General features: G+C 45.3%; 1 protein-coding gene across 2 annotated transcripts in view; it reads left to right on the top strand.

Annotated features, from left to right (window-relative positions):
- TMEM241 (transmembrane protein 241) overlaps positions 1-14,698 on the top strand; it is a 114,330-nt gene extending 99,632 nt beyond the window's left edge. For both annotated transcript variants that reach the window (XM_054583448.1, XM_054583447.1), the window contains 2 exons: positions 4,309-4,373; positions 14,615-14,698. In XM_054583448.1, the coding sequence (XP_054439423.1) occupies positions 4,309-4,373; positions 14,615-14,675 (126 nt within the window). In that variant the 3' untranslated portion in view covers positions 14,676-14,698. The remainder of the gene's footprint in view (positions 1-4,308; positions 4,374-14,614) is intronic.
- Positions 14,699-16,509: the final 1,811 nt, after the last annotated feature.

Genomic DNA, 16,509 nt, shown 5'->3' with positions numbered 1-16,509 from the left:
TAAGTAAGGCAGTTCCAGGGAGGAGCCTTCTGTTCATGCTGCAGCCACTTTTTAAAGAAATTCATTTATATCTAAAACAACAAACAAAAGAAAATCAGTAACAAATAACAAGCCAGGATCTCTGATTCTCCGCGAAATTTATGGTCATCTGGCAGGTTCCCATTAACATCCACTCCCCTTTATTTTCTTTTAAACAAACAGAAAATTTGTTTTAGGATTGAAATGAATGTTTAAAAAACAAACCCGACCTGCTTTAAATACCAAACTCTGTTTCAATAACACAGGGGTTGTGACATCCGTTGACAACACCAGGAGGTTCAAAGCCCCACTGCAGACACAATGTATTTGGTTCTGCTGTTGTTGGCACCCTCTGCCTGCGGCAGGTCCTGTTGTTTGTTATTCAGATCTGCGTGTGTGAAGGAGACATTCCTCAGACAGCAAAACTCTTTCTTCTTTGGAGAAATGTTTGTGTTTTTAAAAAATGCTTTATGTAAGCAAGAACCGTTTGTAGTAATGGCTGCTGCTTTTGTGTCTCTTGAATGTCAAGTTCTAAGAGTAACTTCAAGCCTTTTTCAGGAACCGATTTTAGCCATTTAAAGGTTTAAAAAGAAAGTTCATGCTTTTACTGACATCCATCTCCAGAACTTTTTCTTCATCCCACACTGAAACTCTGCACCGTTAAACACTAACTCCCCATCCCTCCCAGGCCCTGGTAACCTCTACTCTATTCTGTCTCTGAGTTTGACTACTCTACCTATCTCCTGTAGGTGGAATCATACAGTATTTGTCCTGTGTCTGGCTTACTTCACTTAGCATAATGTCCTCCAGGTTCATTCATGTTGTAGCATATTGCAGAATTTAATTCCTTTTTAAGGCTGAAGAGTATTCCATTGTGTGTATACTTCATATTTTGCTTGTCCATTCATCCTTCAGTGGATACTTGGGTTGCTTCCAAATTTTGGCTAGTGTGAGTACTGCTGCTATGAACATGGGTTTGCAAATACCTGTTTGAGTCCCTACTTTCAGTGGATTCTTTTCCCCCACCAAAAAGCTACACGGGGCTTAGGAGACCCTTGAGTTTCTGGCTGTGAGAGAAGGCTGACCTGGGAGTTGGGGCGTTGGTTCTGTTGCTCACTGCCATGAAGTGGCCAGGCTGCTGGAGCAAACACACATCGTCTCTGGGTTGCAGTTTCCTCACCTCTGCGCCTCTGAACCTCTGACTGTGCGTGAGACTTTCTGTGCCCAGACATGCACACTTGAGCCTCCCCTGGCTTTTGTTTGTTCCTCAGTGGAATTAGAAGTACAGGTTTATCATTCACACCTTTGAGGTTCTCTTGAGCAATGCTGACAGCCATGGCTTATAGAAATCTGACCCTTTGCTGAGGCATGAATTTGAACCTCATACACAGTGAGTGAGCGTGAATATAAGTCACTAAGTGGTTAAGTTGGGCTGACCAGCTGCCCCTCAGTGAGATGATGGTGGCTGCTACTCATTCTTACGTGGTAGAACTTTGGTGACTGTGTGTGTGTGTGTGTGTGTGTGTGAGAGAGAGAGCAAGGGTAGGGGGTGGGGGAGAGAAAGACTCCAAAAAGAGCTGACTGCTACGGCTGGCGATGGAAATAAGGTAGAGAAGCCTAAGAAACTGAGAATTCTTGTGAAATAGATAAAAAGATGGCCCATTTAACTCCACAGTAGCTCGACAGTGCAAACAAATTCACTATACATTCTCTGTGAAAATAAGACAAATCTGTTTGTGAAGTTTCAGTGATCAGCCAGCAGACCATTTGCTCATCGAGAGATAAAAAGTTAGAGAAGTTTGAAAAAGTGACCCGGGAGAAAGGCAGGAGACTATACAAACATTTCCAGGAAGCAGCAGATGGCAAAGGCACCAGTGTGGCTACTAAACCAACCTTATTTTTATGTAAGGGCTGGTCTGAAAACTTTTAAGATGTGTTTTTCTTGGCAAAAGGTGCAGGGAATAGGTACAAGCAGGCCAGCTGTCTATCTCACAGAAGACGAGGTTTTCCTGCTCTAAGGAAGCTCACAGAGGAACAGAGGCACAGGTCCTAGGCGGGGACTGTTCAGGGCCTGTGGGAGGTGTGAGCTTCACAGACTTGACTGAAAGCCATGAAAGAGCCAGTCAGAGAGTAATATGAGAAACTGATCGAAAAAGGTCTTGACCATACATGTATATCAAATCATCACATTTGTGCACTTTAAATATATACAGTTATGTTTGTCAAGTATTCCTCGATAAAACTGGGGGAAGAAGAGAAAAAAGCTGGTAAAAAGGCGCAAAGGCGATAGGACAATGGCGGAGAATTAGGAACACTTTCAGAAGTTTAGTGAGGTGCCCTATCACAGCAGGCTTCCGACATCCCTACCGCCCTCAGGAGAATGGAACCTTGTGTTCCAAGAACTATGTCTCCATCGGCATCATCCCAGGAAATGTTCAAGGAGTTTCGAAAGTAGAGAGGGATTAGAAAGATTAACTTTGGTTAAGACTAAGGAAAGGGGGAAAAAAGAAAGGTAAAATGACAAACTAAGAATGAAAGGGAAGGTGATAAAAATGGTACAAATGAGATAAAAGTATTATTTTCCCAAATAGCTAAATGTAATAAGTTGGAAAACCTAGATGAAATACATGTTTGGAAAAACTGAAAATGGCAAACCAGAATAAAAGAGAAAGAGAAGATTTGATGGAAAAACTGAAAATGGCAAAATGGAATTAAAAGTAAAGAGAAGATTTGGTTAGGACAGTGGCTATTAACAGTCGCCCCCAACTAAAAGTTTCTGTAGTAAAGATCGGCTTTACTCCTTACATGGAAATAAGGGAAGCTGATGAACTAACTTATGTGGTTAGTTAACCTTGTTTCCAAAACCAGACTATTGCATTGTGAGATAATAAAATTTTAGGCCCACTTCATATATACCATAGATGCAAAGGTCCTAAATTTAAAAAAAGGGGGCGGGTGGAAGAACAGGTGCCATTCATCATACTTTTTGAGATAAACCCCACCACCCAGCACTGTGAAAAATTTCTTTTTTTGTCATTTGGGCTTTGCTTTTCAATTGGCTCTCTGATCCTGTTGCCACTTCTTTTTTGTTCCTGAAGACAACACAGGTCTTTTTTGCTGTCAAAGTTTTTTGGCTGCAAATCAATAAAGGGAAGCAAACAGAAAGCAACCCCATATGAGTAAACTACAAAGGTTCCAAATCGCACGAAGTTTATATACCCAGGGTCCCTGGTTTAGATTTCAAGACTTCTTTTTGAGATGGTAAATGAATGAGGATGAGACTCTGTAAACGCACGCTTTCCTTCTGACCATCTGCTCGCGTGGAGGCCTGAAGAGGCCTCTATGACAGCACATGAAGTCCCCTTGAGTGAGACAGTAGTTGACATTTCTGAGGGCGTCCAGGCTGAGTGACCCATCCCAATGCAGCCTGCTTCCTTCTTCTTTTTGCACGAAAGCCAGTCAGTCCTAAGGGTGACCTTCTTCATGGAAGCTGTTTGGCATTCCAGCGTGCAGAAATCTGGGGTGGAGGGGGGATCCTCTCCTGAGCAGACATTCGAAGTGTTGGCAAAATTGGGCTTTCGGTTCACATATATGCTTTGTGTCAACAATTTAGAGTTACTAACATTCCTGGAGTCCTGTTACTGACATTCCTAAGACATTTTTCTGTAATTTCTAGCTCAGAAAGATGTGGGAGTAACCTCTTCCCCCTGCCCCTCCCCCTACCTTCTAGATATTTGCGAATAATTAATGATTTAATTGTTTTCTTCCCCAGGAAGCACCTGGTTTCTTAGAATATGTGATGTGGGCCAAAAAGACAGAGAGGCATTAGGATGTGGAAGGATGGTGCTATAGGCAAAGGCAGGTTGACAGATATTTTTTATCTGGAGGAACTGGGGACAGGTTAATGAGAACCACTGACCTTAGGAATTAATTCTGCGCAGCTGAGACAAGATAGAAATAAGCGTTCTGACTGTGCCCTGCCCTGCGGAGAGATGAGTGAGATGTTGGCTCTGTGCCTCCTCTTTTGAAGAGTTTGGAAATGAAATACTTCTTTGAAGATTCCCACCTCCAAAATAGACTAGGATTTGGCATTTTCCACACCACACGCTTGGCTCAGCGGCAACAGTAAATACAGGGGACGAGGAAGTGTGGCGAAAGGACAGGAAGTGGAAAGAAATGTCAGTGTTGGGGATCTGAACTCCCATGAGCTAAGCTTGTGAAAAGTGACTTTATAGGAGCTTACGGAAGTCCTACCACTCCCGTGACCTTTTGTTGGAATTGTTTCCGCAGGTGATCACAGCTGGTTTCTCAGTATTGCTGTTTGATATGATCCTGACCAGTGCAACCGTGGGATGGTGAGTCTGTTTGCATGGGGGGAGAAAATGAAAAGTAGCTGTCAGGTTTCATCAGGATACTAATTTTTGCTCTCAAATGTTGAAGAAGGGCTGTGTGTGTTCGGTTTATATTTTGTCAGCATATAAATATACATTCAGAAGAGTGCATATATTATGAATGTACAACTTGGTGACTTTCCACAAGCTGAATATATCATACCTACAACAGCCATTCAGATAAAAAACAGAATGTTACCAGTACACCTTCCAGCCACTCATCACACAAGAGTAACCACTATTTTATGTATAGAGCTATGTTTGGATTTTTTCTTTAATCCTCCAGTTCATTTTCTCTTAGACAAACTCCAGATTGTCTCTGTTTAGAATGTACTCCTCACCCATCTGCTTAAAAACAGCACTGCCTCTGTCAATGATGTTTGAGCAGAGACCCGAAGGAAGTGAGGAAGTGAGTCATAGGGTTATTGGAGGGAACAGCACATGCAAAGGCCCTGAGGTGGGAGTGTGCTAGTTCTGCTTGAAGAGCAGTGTCACCAGAGCAGTGTGACAAGAGGGAAAGTAGCGGGAGATGAAGCTAAAGAGGTAGGTGGCAGCTGACCACGTGGGGCCTTAAAGGCCATTGTAAGGGCTTGGCTTAACCTTGAGTGGGAGGGGAATGCGTTTGGAGGATTTGGGCCACACATCCCTCCGTCTGCTGTGTGGGGGCTGTATTGTAGAGCAGGCGAGGAGGAAGCAGAAAGACCAAATAAGGGCGCTGGCCATGATCTAGCTGCAAGATGGCTAAGACCAGCCTGACAGCAGTGGATATGGTAGGATGAGTGTGGTAGGGTGCCTGCAGTGTGCTGAGAGGAAGGGCAGTGGGATCTGAGAGGGAAAGAGGAGGCTGGGATGACGTCTGAGTGGTGGAAAAGAGCAGTTGCCTCTCACCGAGATGGAGAATAATATGTGAAGAGCAGAGTTTTGCAAGTTGGGGGTAGAGGGTTATCAGGAGTTGGGTTGGATATATTAAGGTTGAGGTGCCCATTACACCTGGGAGTCAAAATATCAGTAGGTAGATAACTGAACTGGTCCAGAGGTCAGGAGAGGGGAGCACCTTTCTGTGCCTTGCTCATGGCGTACACGTTCCCACCTCAGAGCCGTTGGACTCACCCACTCCACCTGGAATGCTTTGTGGTTGTCCACCAGCTTTCCATCCTCCAGGTCTCTCCATCCAGGCAACCTCAGAAAGGCCTTCCCAGCCCACATTCTATATAAATTCTGCTGGCCACTCCATGAAGCCTTGTTTCTTTCCTTCCTGGTGGTTCTGATGGTCGTTACCTTGCTTGTCCATTTCTCTGCTTTTTGTGGTCTGCTTAGTACCAAACTCTGGATGCAGGAGAGAGCTGGTGGAGGGTATTCAACAGGGGCTGACTTGAGCATGTGGCCACTTTAGTAGGATGGCTGAGGCAGCCACATGGGACAGTGGCTGTGGTGAGGATACCCAGGAGATAGTTGTGGTGGCTCTAATGGTAACTTTAGGTCACACCTCCTGCAAAAGGCCACATGACCCTGAAGCAGAGCCTCAGAGCCTGTGATTCACAAAGGGAATTTGGCTGACTAGTAACAAGGATGTGTGGAAATTGCTCAAATTCATTACTACCATAGCACAAGAGCCCCGCTGGAGCTCCTTGTCTTGTTCTCTAAAAACAGACTGCAGATCCCTGGCTGGGTGGCTCAGTTGGTTTGGAGCATCATCCTGTACACCAAAAGGTTGAGGGTTCAAATCCCCACCAGGGTCACACTTAGGTTGCGGGTTCAATTCCTGGTCAGGGCATGCACCGGAGACAACCAGTCGATGTTTCTCTGTCACATCGATGTTTCTCTTTCTCACCCCACCCTTCCTGTCTCTAAAGTCAATAAAAACATCCTCTGGTGAGAATTAAAAAAAATAAAAGCAGACCTCGGAGCTGTCCCTTTTGTGACAGAGGCAACAGGTCCTTTGGGCTGGTTGGGGCCCCCTGCCTCTTGTGGTTGTGCCCCAGGGCCAGGCGGTCACGGCCACGCTAGGCACAGCGTGAAACACTGCCGCGCGTCCCACCTCTGAGCTCTCCACACAGACTCTGCTCATGGAAGAGCTGACCAAGTTAAGACTGACCGACTCCAGATTACAATTTGCAGACCAGTCAGTGCCGTCATTGTCATGTCAAGGCTTTTGGTTGTCATCTGCAGGGGAGAGGAAGGTGGAGGGGGAGTCATGGCGAGTTTAAAGCCTTCAAACTGCTCATTGCTCCCCTTATCAATGTGCGTGCTTCATTTGGGGGCATATTCTGTGTTTTTGAGCTATACAGTGACACATGCTATTTGTGTTTAAAACCATACAGACATGCATTGAGTGAAAGTAGAGGACTGTTACCTCCTACTCCCCGCTATCGCCACTCGCCAGAAGTCGTAACAGTTTGGGTTACCGGGGAGAGAGATGCAATGTTTGATTCAAGGATGTGCATGCCAATGAGGTGGGCTCCGTTGTCTCCAAAGTGAAAACCCACGGAATGGTGCTTTCGTTGTCACCCAGGAAGGGCTCAGGCCTTGCTGGGTCTTGGCCCTGCCTACAGGCTGCTGGCCTGGGGGCACGCAGCTTTCCTGCCCCTGTGACCGCAGCTGCCAGCCGCCTGGCCCGAATCACTAATGCAGCACATATGGAGGGTAGTTCATATTTTTGTGGCTGCTTACTGGTCTTCTAGCCTTTGTTTTAAAAAGAAAAACAAGCCTAGGGCCACTTTAAGATAATGCTTGTTTCCATTCCCGTTTTGAGATATTGTTTAGCAGGTTTCCCCCTGACTCCCACCCATTCGAATGACACTTCAAAATTGAAGTATAGACAAGTTTTAGGATTGGTTTTTACATTCCTCTACCAGTGTTATGGGCAGAAAATGCACATTGTTGCATAGCTTTGCTCAAATAAGCCATACTTTTAGAAAATTGGTATTTTTTTCTCATGCTTGGGATTAGAGCAATCCCCCCTTTTTTTGCCTTTGTCTGCAAGTTGGACCTGCAGAACTGTCACCTGTTTGACTGAAGGACCTCGGTGCTGGTTGGTGGGAGACTGGCGCAGGCGTGCCATGGCAGTCTCTGGTCTCCCAGGGTTTCCTGTGAATAAGTCCCTGGTGCTGTCTGTCACAGCTACAGAAACTACTGTATGATTTTCAAACATCAGCAGGAGATTCCTGCGGGATAAATGAGAGGCAGGACCAGGCTCTGTGGATACCATGACGAGGAAGTCCAAGAGGTAACTTTGCCTCCCATATGGCTTTGGGCTGGAAGGCGTTCATTCAATAAACAGGTATTTACTGAGGGTTTAATATGTACCAGGAAATGTTCTTGGATAAAAGTAAAAATCACTGCCCCTGTAGTCTCCAGAGTTGCTCATCCTCCTGCATGAGTGCAGGTCCAAATGTAAACCGTCCCAGGTTGACAGAAGCGAATCTTCAGGCTCCCAGAATTCAGAAAAAGGGATTCTTGTCCTTCTTGGGAACCCCTAACGGGGGTGTTTCCAGACCCCAGGAAAAAAATGGAAAAAAAAGGAAGAGTTAGGAAATAACTTCCATACCCTCCTCTTCTTCTTTCTCTTCCTGATCTTGACTTCTCTTCCTTTTAATAATAATAACTAATCATTTACTGAGCAACCATTATGTTTTGGACATTCTTGCATTAATATTATCTCATTGAGTTTCACAATAACCCTCCAAGTTATCCTCCTTTTAAAGATGAAGAAGCTAAGGTTCAGAGACATTTAAGTGATTTTCTCCAAGATTTTATAACTACTAGGTGATTGGACCAGGATTCAAACTGAGGTCTATGTGTCCAAGGCCCCGTAAGCTGCCATATACCCTTCTAGAACTAATTTGGAAAGCACCAAGGATTTGCCGCCAGTGTAGGTAGTGTCTAGGCAGAAGCAGGTCATAAGGGAGATGGAAGAAAAATTGACCTAAATGTTCCTCTTCCTACCAGTGTGATCATCTATAAAGAGCATCTGGTTAATTTGACAGCACACAGAAGTAGTGTTACCTAGGACGAGACAGCTCTATTTCCTGTTCAGGGATTGACCTGGTGGACTGAGAATTCCAGTAGAACATTTTTTAGGGAAAAGGTCTCATTGGCTTAGATTTTTAATGCTTTAAGCAATAATTCTATCAACCAGCTAAAAATACTTGAGTGACTGCTCTATGCAAAGTATGTAGAAGTCATTAAGAAGCATAAGACATCATCTAGTCCTGGAGGAGTTTTCAGGGGAAGGAGAAGACACAAAGTAATTTGCGGGGTAGGACAGTCACTGTTTGATAGCGAATTCACAATGAGTGTGAAGACTGAAGGAGGCAGAGAGGGCAGAGTGATCAGGGCCCCGGAACTGGGCCTTATGTAGAAGGGAGAGGCTTCGCGAGGCCGTGGGTGGAAGGAGGTTTGGCTTCTCTGGCCCCAGGGAGACAGGGAAGGAAGGAGAGGCAGGAGGTGCTCATGGTGAGACAATGATTTATAAGTAGAGCTGGGGCTGAGCGGCAGGGAGCTAATCCGATGCTTCCCTCCTCTTCCTCTGCACCTGTCCTTCTGGGAGGGCATGACACCAATGGTGGGCAGTGACGTCCAGAAACCCAGCTGTCAAGTAGTGTGGTACATTCTTGAAACTGCCGTTCCCCAAATTTCTGTGTCTTAACCTTCACAAGTGATCATCTAAATTCTTGACAGTATTTTTCTTTCTCACAAATAAGCCTTCATTTCCTACATTTTGTAAAGCATTTCAGAATGAACTGAAAAAAAAAAAAAGAGAGAGAGAACAAAAAACCAGCCCAGGTGCTGAACTGAGCACGGGCAATAAGATGGGCGGGCCCTGCAGCGGGAGGAAATGCTCGGTCTGAAGGTTCGGCAGCGTCTGCGAGAGGCCGTGTCTCTGGGCTGTGTCACATCCTGTGAACTCGACGGAAGGGCCCGAACAAAATGGAGAGAAAGTCTGTGTGCGCCCAAATCAAGGAAACAGCAATGGTGATTATTGCAAAAGGAACCTTGACTTTGGAATTTCCTGATTTTTGAGAACTGTTGAGTTTAAGGATGGCATGTTTTCAGCCTCCAAGAATTTTCCAACCACAAAGTGAACCACCAGAAGAGGAGTGTCAGGCTGTATTTCAGATTTTCTGTCTCGTACACAGAGCTGGTCTGCATTATCCGTAAACTGGTTGTTTTTCTAGCCCAGACTGGGTGACCAGCTCTCAGCCCCTGGGCAAGGGCGGGCCGGTCCCTGTCTTGTGGGAGCTTAGATTGGTCAGATGTCACAAAGGGCAAGGGCTGCAGGCCTGTTTTGTTTGCCTGGGTAGTTATTGTTTCTTGTTTTTTGCCTTTCAAACTTTTAATTGGTCAATGTTTAGAAGTCAGGTGATTTCCCCGTAAAAGTCCAGATCTCCAGATTCCTTTGAAAATGTGGAAGAGGTGTTAGGTTGGGCCTGCACTTCTCCTTGGCAGCAGTTGCTGGAAGGGGCGGAGGCTGCCCCCTCCCACAGACGTGGGCCCTGTGGGTCAGCTCTGTCTCCATCGCTCTGCCCCTGCCGCCCGCTGAGACAGGAGGACCCTGTGAGCACCTCCAGGAGAGGAACCATATTTTATTCACCTCTCTGTCGCTCCACCAAGTGCTAAGTGCTTGCTGAATACACTAGTGGCCGGCCTTCTAAATATATACCCAAGAAAAATTATAAATTTAAGTATAAATAAAGGCCTGACTTGGTCTTTTAACATCTTTAATTAAAAGCAACTGCTCTTATCCAGATAATGATCTTATTTTTAATTTTATAAAAGTCTATGGCAAGCCCAGTAATTTAAATATCTAGATTAATATTTAATAATTTTTAATTAACAGTTTTATCATATGTATAAATATGAATTTCCTCTTCCAAAATATCAGCAAGGAGAATTTAGCACATGCAAAAGAAAAGAAAAGAAAAAAGGATTCTGAACTGTGAGTAGTGTCCCCATCAAGTAGAATCAGTTGTGGGCGCCTCCCCTTTGAATCCTTTTCAGTCTAAGAGAGTCACTCTTGTCCTTGGAATGGTTTAGAGACAAGGAGGGAAAGGAATAACCAAAACACAACCATTTTGTTCCCAGGATTCCATGATCAATGTAGCCTTGCCAGTCATTCAACTGACCCTGCCATTGATCGTGGGTTATCAATATGAGGATCCCTTGACCTTCATCCCAGCACACAGACCTTGCTCCCAGTAACAGTCTTTAGAAAATGATCTTGTATCATGTTTGAGTAAAGATGTCTTATACCTTTAATTTTAGAGGTCTGCACGGAGACTACCCAAGTCTGTTTATAGGAAGAATGAATTTAGGGGTGAAAAAGGAACTTCTCCCAACACACTGCAAAAATGCACCTAGGATCACAGCATCTGAAATTTGAGTTTTCCATTTGGATTAAAAATGTGAAACCTTGTCTTTAAAATGTTAAGAAGGGCCTTCTAAATAACTGTTGCTTATTACCTCTCAAGAGTAATTCAGCAGATTATGAACTGTCACTCAGCAAGTCCCCAAGGGAATGGCACGTTATTTTAAGCAGATACATTTGGTGAGGAAAAGAGAAAAGAACAAAAATAGTATGAAATATGGATGGGAGAAGGAAGAGCAAGTTTAAGAATTCCATCTGTTGATGGAAGAATATCCAAACCTGTAGAAAAGTTTCACAAGAGCTTATTTGAGCCAGATTTAGAGGACATGCCCAGAAGCAGGATCTCAAGGGACTGAGAAAGTGCTCCGAGGAATGGCAGTTTTCCACTTCCTTTTATGCATTAGAATCAAAAGAGGAAACAGAAGGAAGGTACATGACATCAATTGGTGGGAGAAAGCAAAGCCGGGAAGTTTCCAGTATTAGATGAAAAGCAAAATGGAGTAACACACTTCTTTTACATTAGTGGGTTACTCCCACTAATGAACATTTACAGCACATAGAGACGGTATACGGGGAATAAGATAACAAAGAGGTTCTGTGGTCTCCTTCTCTGGTGCCAGCAGTTGTGCCTTCAGGGGATCTAGACAAGAAAATTACTCTGACATTTCAAAAGTATGTGATCCTAGATGCATAAAAATAACAGACAGAGCTCACTTAAGGTAAAGATTGACCTTTGCTCAGGAAGCTGCAGGCCTGGGCCGCGACTACCCACCATGACCTGCCCAGTTAGGAATTTATGATCAGACCATCCTGTGTGGTTGCTTTCGGTCACTGAGCTTGTCAGGCCTGCCACGTGGCTCCCTCCCACCACCTCCCTGAGCTTGTTGGATTTATTACATAGCTATTTTTTTCATTCACACATCGTTCATTGAGTAAATATTTATCGGGTGCTACATTAAGTGCTAGACATACAACTGGGAAAAGGATAGAGTCTCTGTCCTTTGTCTAGTGGGTTCAGTTGGAATTCATTGGATAACCACAACAATAAATAAATGTAAAATTGAGATGGGGCCTTTGGCTCCCGATAAGAGAAAAGAAGAGGACTGGAGAGACGCTGAAAATAACCGCCTGGAAGAGAAGCAAGTGATGAATATTTCTGGCTGGGTATGCTCTGCAATCTGATGTTTATGCCTTAGTTACATGAAGTTTGTTCATTTTGGGAATGATGGGGATTACAGGATTTGCAAACAGTTCAGTAAAGCTCTGACTTAAATAGTTGTAATGCTATTAAGATTCCTGCACCCCGCGTCAGCTTCTCCTGCTGTTTAGAAAACAACATCAAAGCTCACCTCCCTGGCTCTCTTCACAGTAAACTGAACCAAGGTTTGTTTTCACTTTAGCACCCACTAAGCTGCTTTGGTGTTTCAGAAAATAGCTAAGCCAAAGGGATGAAGTGCAAGGTTATTACACTTCAGCGTGTTCTAAGGCTGAGGGAGTAAAAGTGGCGGAGAGCCAGCCGATAGCCTGTTCTTTTCCCTGGTGATTAAGGAGGATTAGTGGAAACTGTAGAAAACAGGGAGCCTCCCCCCCCACCCCCCCCGCACACACACCGTACATTTGCAGAAGTAAAACCCTCGCAAACCCCAAGCTCAGTGCAGCCCTTTCCTCAGGTCACGGTGACTGCGCTTGCTCAGGTGTTTAAGACAGCAGTGTATGGTGTGTGCACCCTTTAAGGGATGTTCAAGGGAATGAGAGACCTGCCTGAAAGGAAAAACCAGGTCTTTAGAGGTGAGCCTGTGGCTTCCCCTTCGCAAGGAGGATCCTCCACTGTCTGGGTCGTGAACTAAACATGGGACAAGCACAAATGCGTCATATTTCAAAATATGGTCTTTCAGAAATTGGACCCCAATTTTGCACAGAAACAACCCTATAAATGATGATTGTGGATCTAAGAAAGTCCTCAGAAATTTATTCGGTTCATAATGTAGACACATTACCTACATTATTAGAAAGCTTCACCTACATTATTATTATGAGTTAAATGTGTTAAAGAGATTTTATCAGCTTACTGTTGTTGAGACATTTCTATAGGAAAAAGGAAAGTACATTCTGACTTGGAGCTGAAGACACTAGGCGAACACCCCTCTCTGCCCCAGTCCTTTCCATCCCAGCTGTTGGCCTGAGGGGGGCACCCTCCCACCCTTCCCCAGGGCCTGGCTTCACGAGCACTGCTCTCTGCCCACACCCAGAGGCCATTCGTCTCCAGCGAGAGGAGATGCTGGTGGTTTGGGGGGTTTCCCTACTCTGTGGGTTTGACAGTTGGGCGATGAAGGAGTAGACTTGTTCTCCGTTGCTCTAGAAAGCAGAACTTGGGCTCGCAGGTGAGGTTGTCAGAAGCAGCCGTTGGGTCAGTACAAGGATGGGCTTCCTTGTGGCGGGAGAAGCCATGTGCCTGCGGCCTTCCGCAAGCAAGAAGGCCGTCGGCGCTTGCCGGAACCCCACGGAACCCCCTCAGCAGTGGGACAGGCTGGCTTTGCCCTCACTAGAAGTCTCCAAGCAGAGGCTGAGAAGCAGCTGGGAGGGCCAGTGAGGAAGAGGCTGCTGCTCTGGGAGGGCCGTCTGCTAGAAAGTAACATTTTACTACTTGTCCCTTATAGGCCACACACAGGGGTAGATTGCTTCAGGTATATAATATCCTTCTAAGCCTCACAGAGACTGTGAGACGTGCTCTCTGCTGTGGTACAGATGAGGAAACTGAGGCTGAATAACATGCCCAGGATTACACAACTAATGAACACCTGCACCATTATTTGAACTCTGGTTATTGTTTATATATTCTCGCACTTAGGTGATTTATTCCTGTACTAAAAGTGGTACATGGTACAAATTATCTCTATGTCGGAGTCGCCTACATAAGTGACATTTTTCACTAGAAAGATACCGTGCATAGCCTGTGTGTGTTTCATACACTCAGGACCCCAGACAGAGGTTAGAAATATGCAGGTGTCATAGCAGAACGTGTGTGTGTTGTGTGTGGATGTAAGGAAGAAAGGGGTAGAATTAACAGGGCTCTTGGCTCCCATCAACAGCCAGTGCTTCGTCACTGGGGATCCCCTCTCCCTCATCATCCTTTACTGGTCGCCCAGCCCAGCGCTTGGAAGTGCTTTTTGGGAAGAATGACAGGGGATTCAGGCAAACATCAGATTGTCGGCTGAGAAGTGTAAAAGAGAAAACGTCTAGACCTTTGAATGTATTACATTTTAGACATGTTAAAATATTCAGCTCTTTGTTTTCACAGTCTTCAGTTCTCCCACTACTTGTTCATTTTCAAACCCCTGACCATGTTTATTTCTACTCTGGTGGGAAATTCATGATTCCCCATTAGTATTTTCATCTTTAAGTGTTCAGTTAGTCTAAATGAAACAAAGGATTCAGAGGCTGGCACCTTACTAATTCTCTGATTGTGGATGCCTGCGTGATTTCATGGCCATCACCCCTCTTTAGCAAAAGGCACCAGGCTGTTCTGCGGAAAACCTTCCTTGATACTCCACCAGACAGCATTAAGCTAAGCACAGCCACCTCCCCCTGGTCAGACGAGTGGACACATCACCTTCTTCCCCTAGGGCAGGCATCAAAACCCACCCTGCAGCCCACTCCCCTCCCTCCACGTAGCTGCTGTTTACTTTGGATGATTGGGCGGTTCCTGGGCCTGACCTGGAGGTGGAATGAGTGTCCCAGCGGCAGAACAGGGGGGCCATCCGTCACCTTGCTGCATGGGGGTGCCAGGCAGCCCCCCGGATCTAGGCAATGGAAAGCTGACCTCTTGATGCTTTTGCAGCCTCCTGCTCGGTGGACTCGGAGAGGCCTTGCTGGTATTCTCAGAGCGGAAGGGCGCCTAACGATGACCGCAGGGAACGGAGACCCGCCAGCGGCCCACCGCCGAGGACAGCCCCAGGCTGCGGAGTTTCTTCCTAAGTGTGTTAAAAAGGAGAAAGAAAGGGCGGTGAGACCGCTGCTTCTCCCTGCGTCAGGAACTCTTACTGCGGAGAGTGGCCTGTGTTGTGTCTTCCCTCTGTGAGAGGTTCACTTGAGTCATGCTGTTCCCAACTGTGCAGAAGCAGATGCAGGCTGGCTCCGCTCACCTCGACTGGCGTGCAGGCCTGCTTGTTAAACGCCCTTTGCCGAACACTGCTTTCGTTCTGTGGGAGCAGGGCCAAGGCATTTGGTTACATTTGTGGTTTTGTTTTGTGTTTTTACACCTTGGGAGCCTCTTGGGGATGTCCTTTCCTTGCTCTCACACTGGCTTGTCTAGAGCCCTCACTCACCTGCTCACACGATTTCCTCGCAAGGTCCCCCACTCGGCAGAGTGAGAAGCCAGCAAGGACACTACTACTTGAAGGCTGAAGCCTTTTTGTGATCGTGTGTTCTGCTGTGTTGTGCTGTATTAATTTTTTTTTCCTTACCATTTAGTTAACATGATACTAAATGATCACCAGAGGGAATAGGGTTTATGAGCACTGATGATGTAATCCCTGGACAGGTGAAAAAACAGCCCTTTAACATAAGGATATGCACACATTCATATTTATATTCCTTAAAGCTTTAACTCATTTGGTAATTACCAGTATCTTAGAGTAAGTTGCAAATCATTGAACAGTGAAGTGTATTTTTCAAGCTAGATTAAAAAGTGGACTAAAACTCTAAACCTTGCCTCTCTGGGAGTCCAAAGAAATGAATTTGCATGAAACGGTTATTTGATTCTGAACCCACAGTGAAGGTTTAAGAAAATAATGTGTAACTCCAAATACTGCTGCTCAGAGTAGGTGTTTTGAATACCTTACTACCCTGCTAGGTGTCGGTTTCGGTCACTTCCAGATGCAGCCGATAGTGAACTGCAGTGAGTCTTCTCCAGGCCGGCGAGGCCCTGCGGTGCTGGACGCCCTCCCCCGTGTCGTCAACGGAGAGGCCCCCGCGGCACCTGGGAGGTGAGCCTTGTCTGTTCTCTGCCCTGCGAAGAGAGAGTCACCTCAGTCAGTGGCCATTTTTCCACGTTCTCTCCGATGTGTTGAGAAAAGAAAAAGAAAATGAAACAAACAGGAATGGATTTGTATATCTGGAATTAGAGAACCTTAAATTCATTTCCTTGTCTTTTCCTGGTCTCTGCTTGCCATTTAGAGATCTTCAGAGTGGTCTTTACACATAGTTTCCTTTCGTTCTTCACCTGAGATGTCAATTTGTATGTTGAGGATCGAATGGGAAGTTTGGGTTTAGGATTTTCCTTATTCTTTTGCTCCCACAAAACCCTCTCTGTATAAGTGGGGCCAGTTCTTTTCCATTTGTGGAACGAGGCATCTGTCTGAATGTCATCTTATACCTGTCTCTCCAAGCGACATTTATGTAAATGGAGATTCCTAAGGCTAGAAAGAACCATGTGCAGTTAACAAGCTCAGTCCCCTGTTTCCAGCAGGACTAACCTCAAACACTTCTGCTGAAAAGTTATGAACATTTTTTTAAAGAATCTCTAGCAAGTGTTTTTTATTGTTGTCATCGTTTTTGTTTGCTTGATTTTTTTAAAAAAATCATATTCCAGAGCCCCATTGTTCTTAAAAATCTTCAATTTCTTAGATTGACATCGGCAAGAGGCAGAGGATAGGGTGTTTCTTCCATATTCCATCCCGTTTCCTTCGACTTATATCTCTTCTTGGGCTTTTTTCTTCAAGTTTCAACCACCAC

Source organism: Pteronotus mesoamericanus, unplaced genomic scaffold, assembly GCF_021234165.1.
Source record: "Pteronotus mesoamericanus isolate MK-2021 breed Mesoamerican mustached bat unplaced genomic scaffold, CSHL_Meso_final contig_74, whole genome shotgun sequence".
NCBI lineage: Eukaryota > Metazoa > Chordata > Mammalia > Chiroptera > Mormoopidae > Pteronotus > Pteronotus mesoamericanus.
The sequence above is the reverse complement of the archived record's forward strand: the minus strand, read 5'-3'. Positions and strand labels throughout refer to the sequence as shown.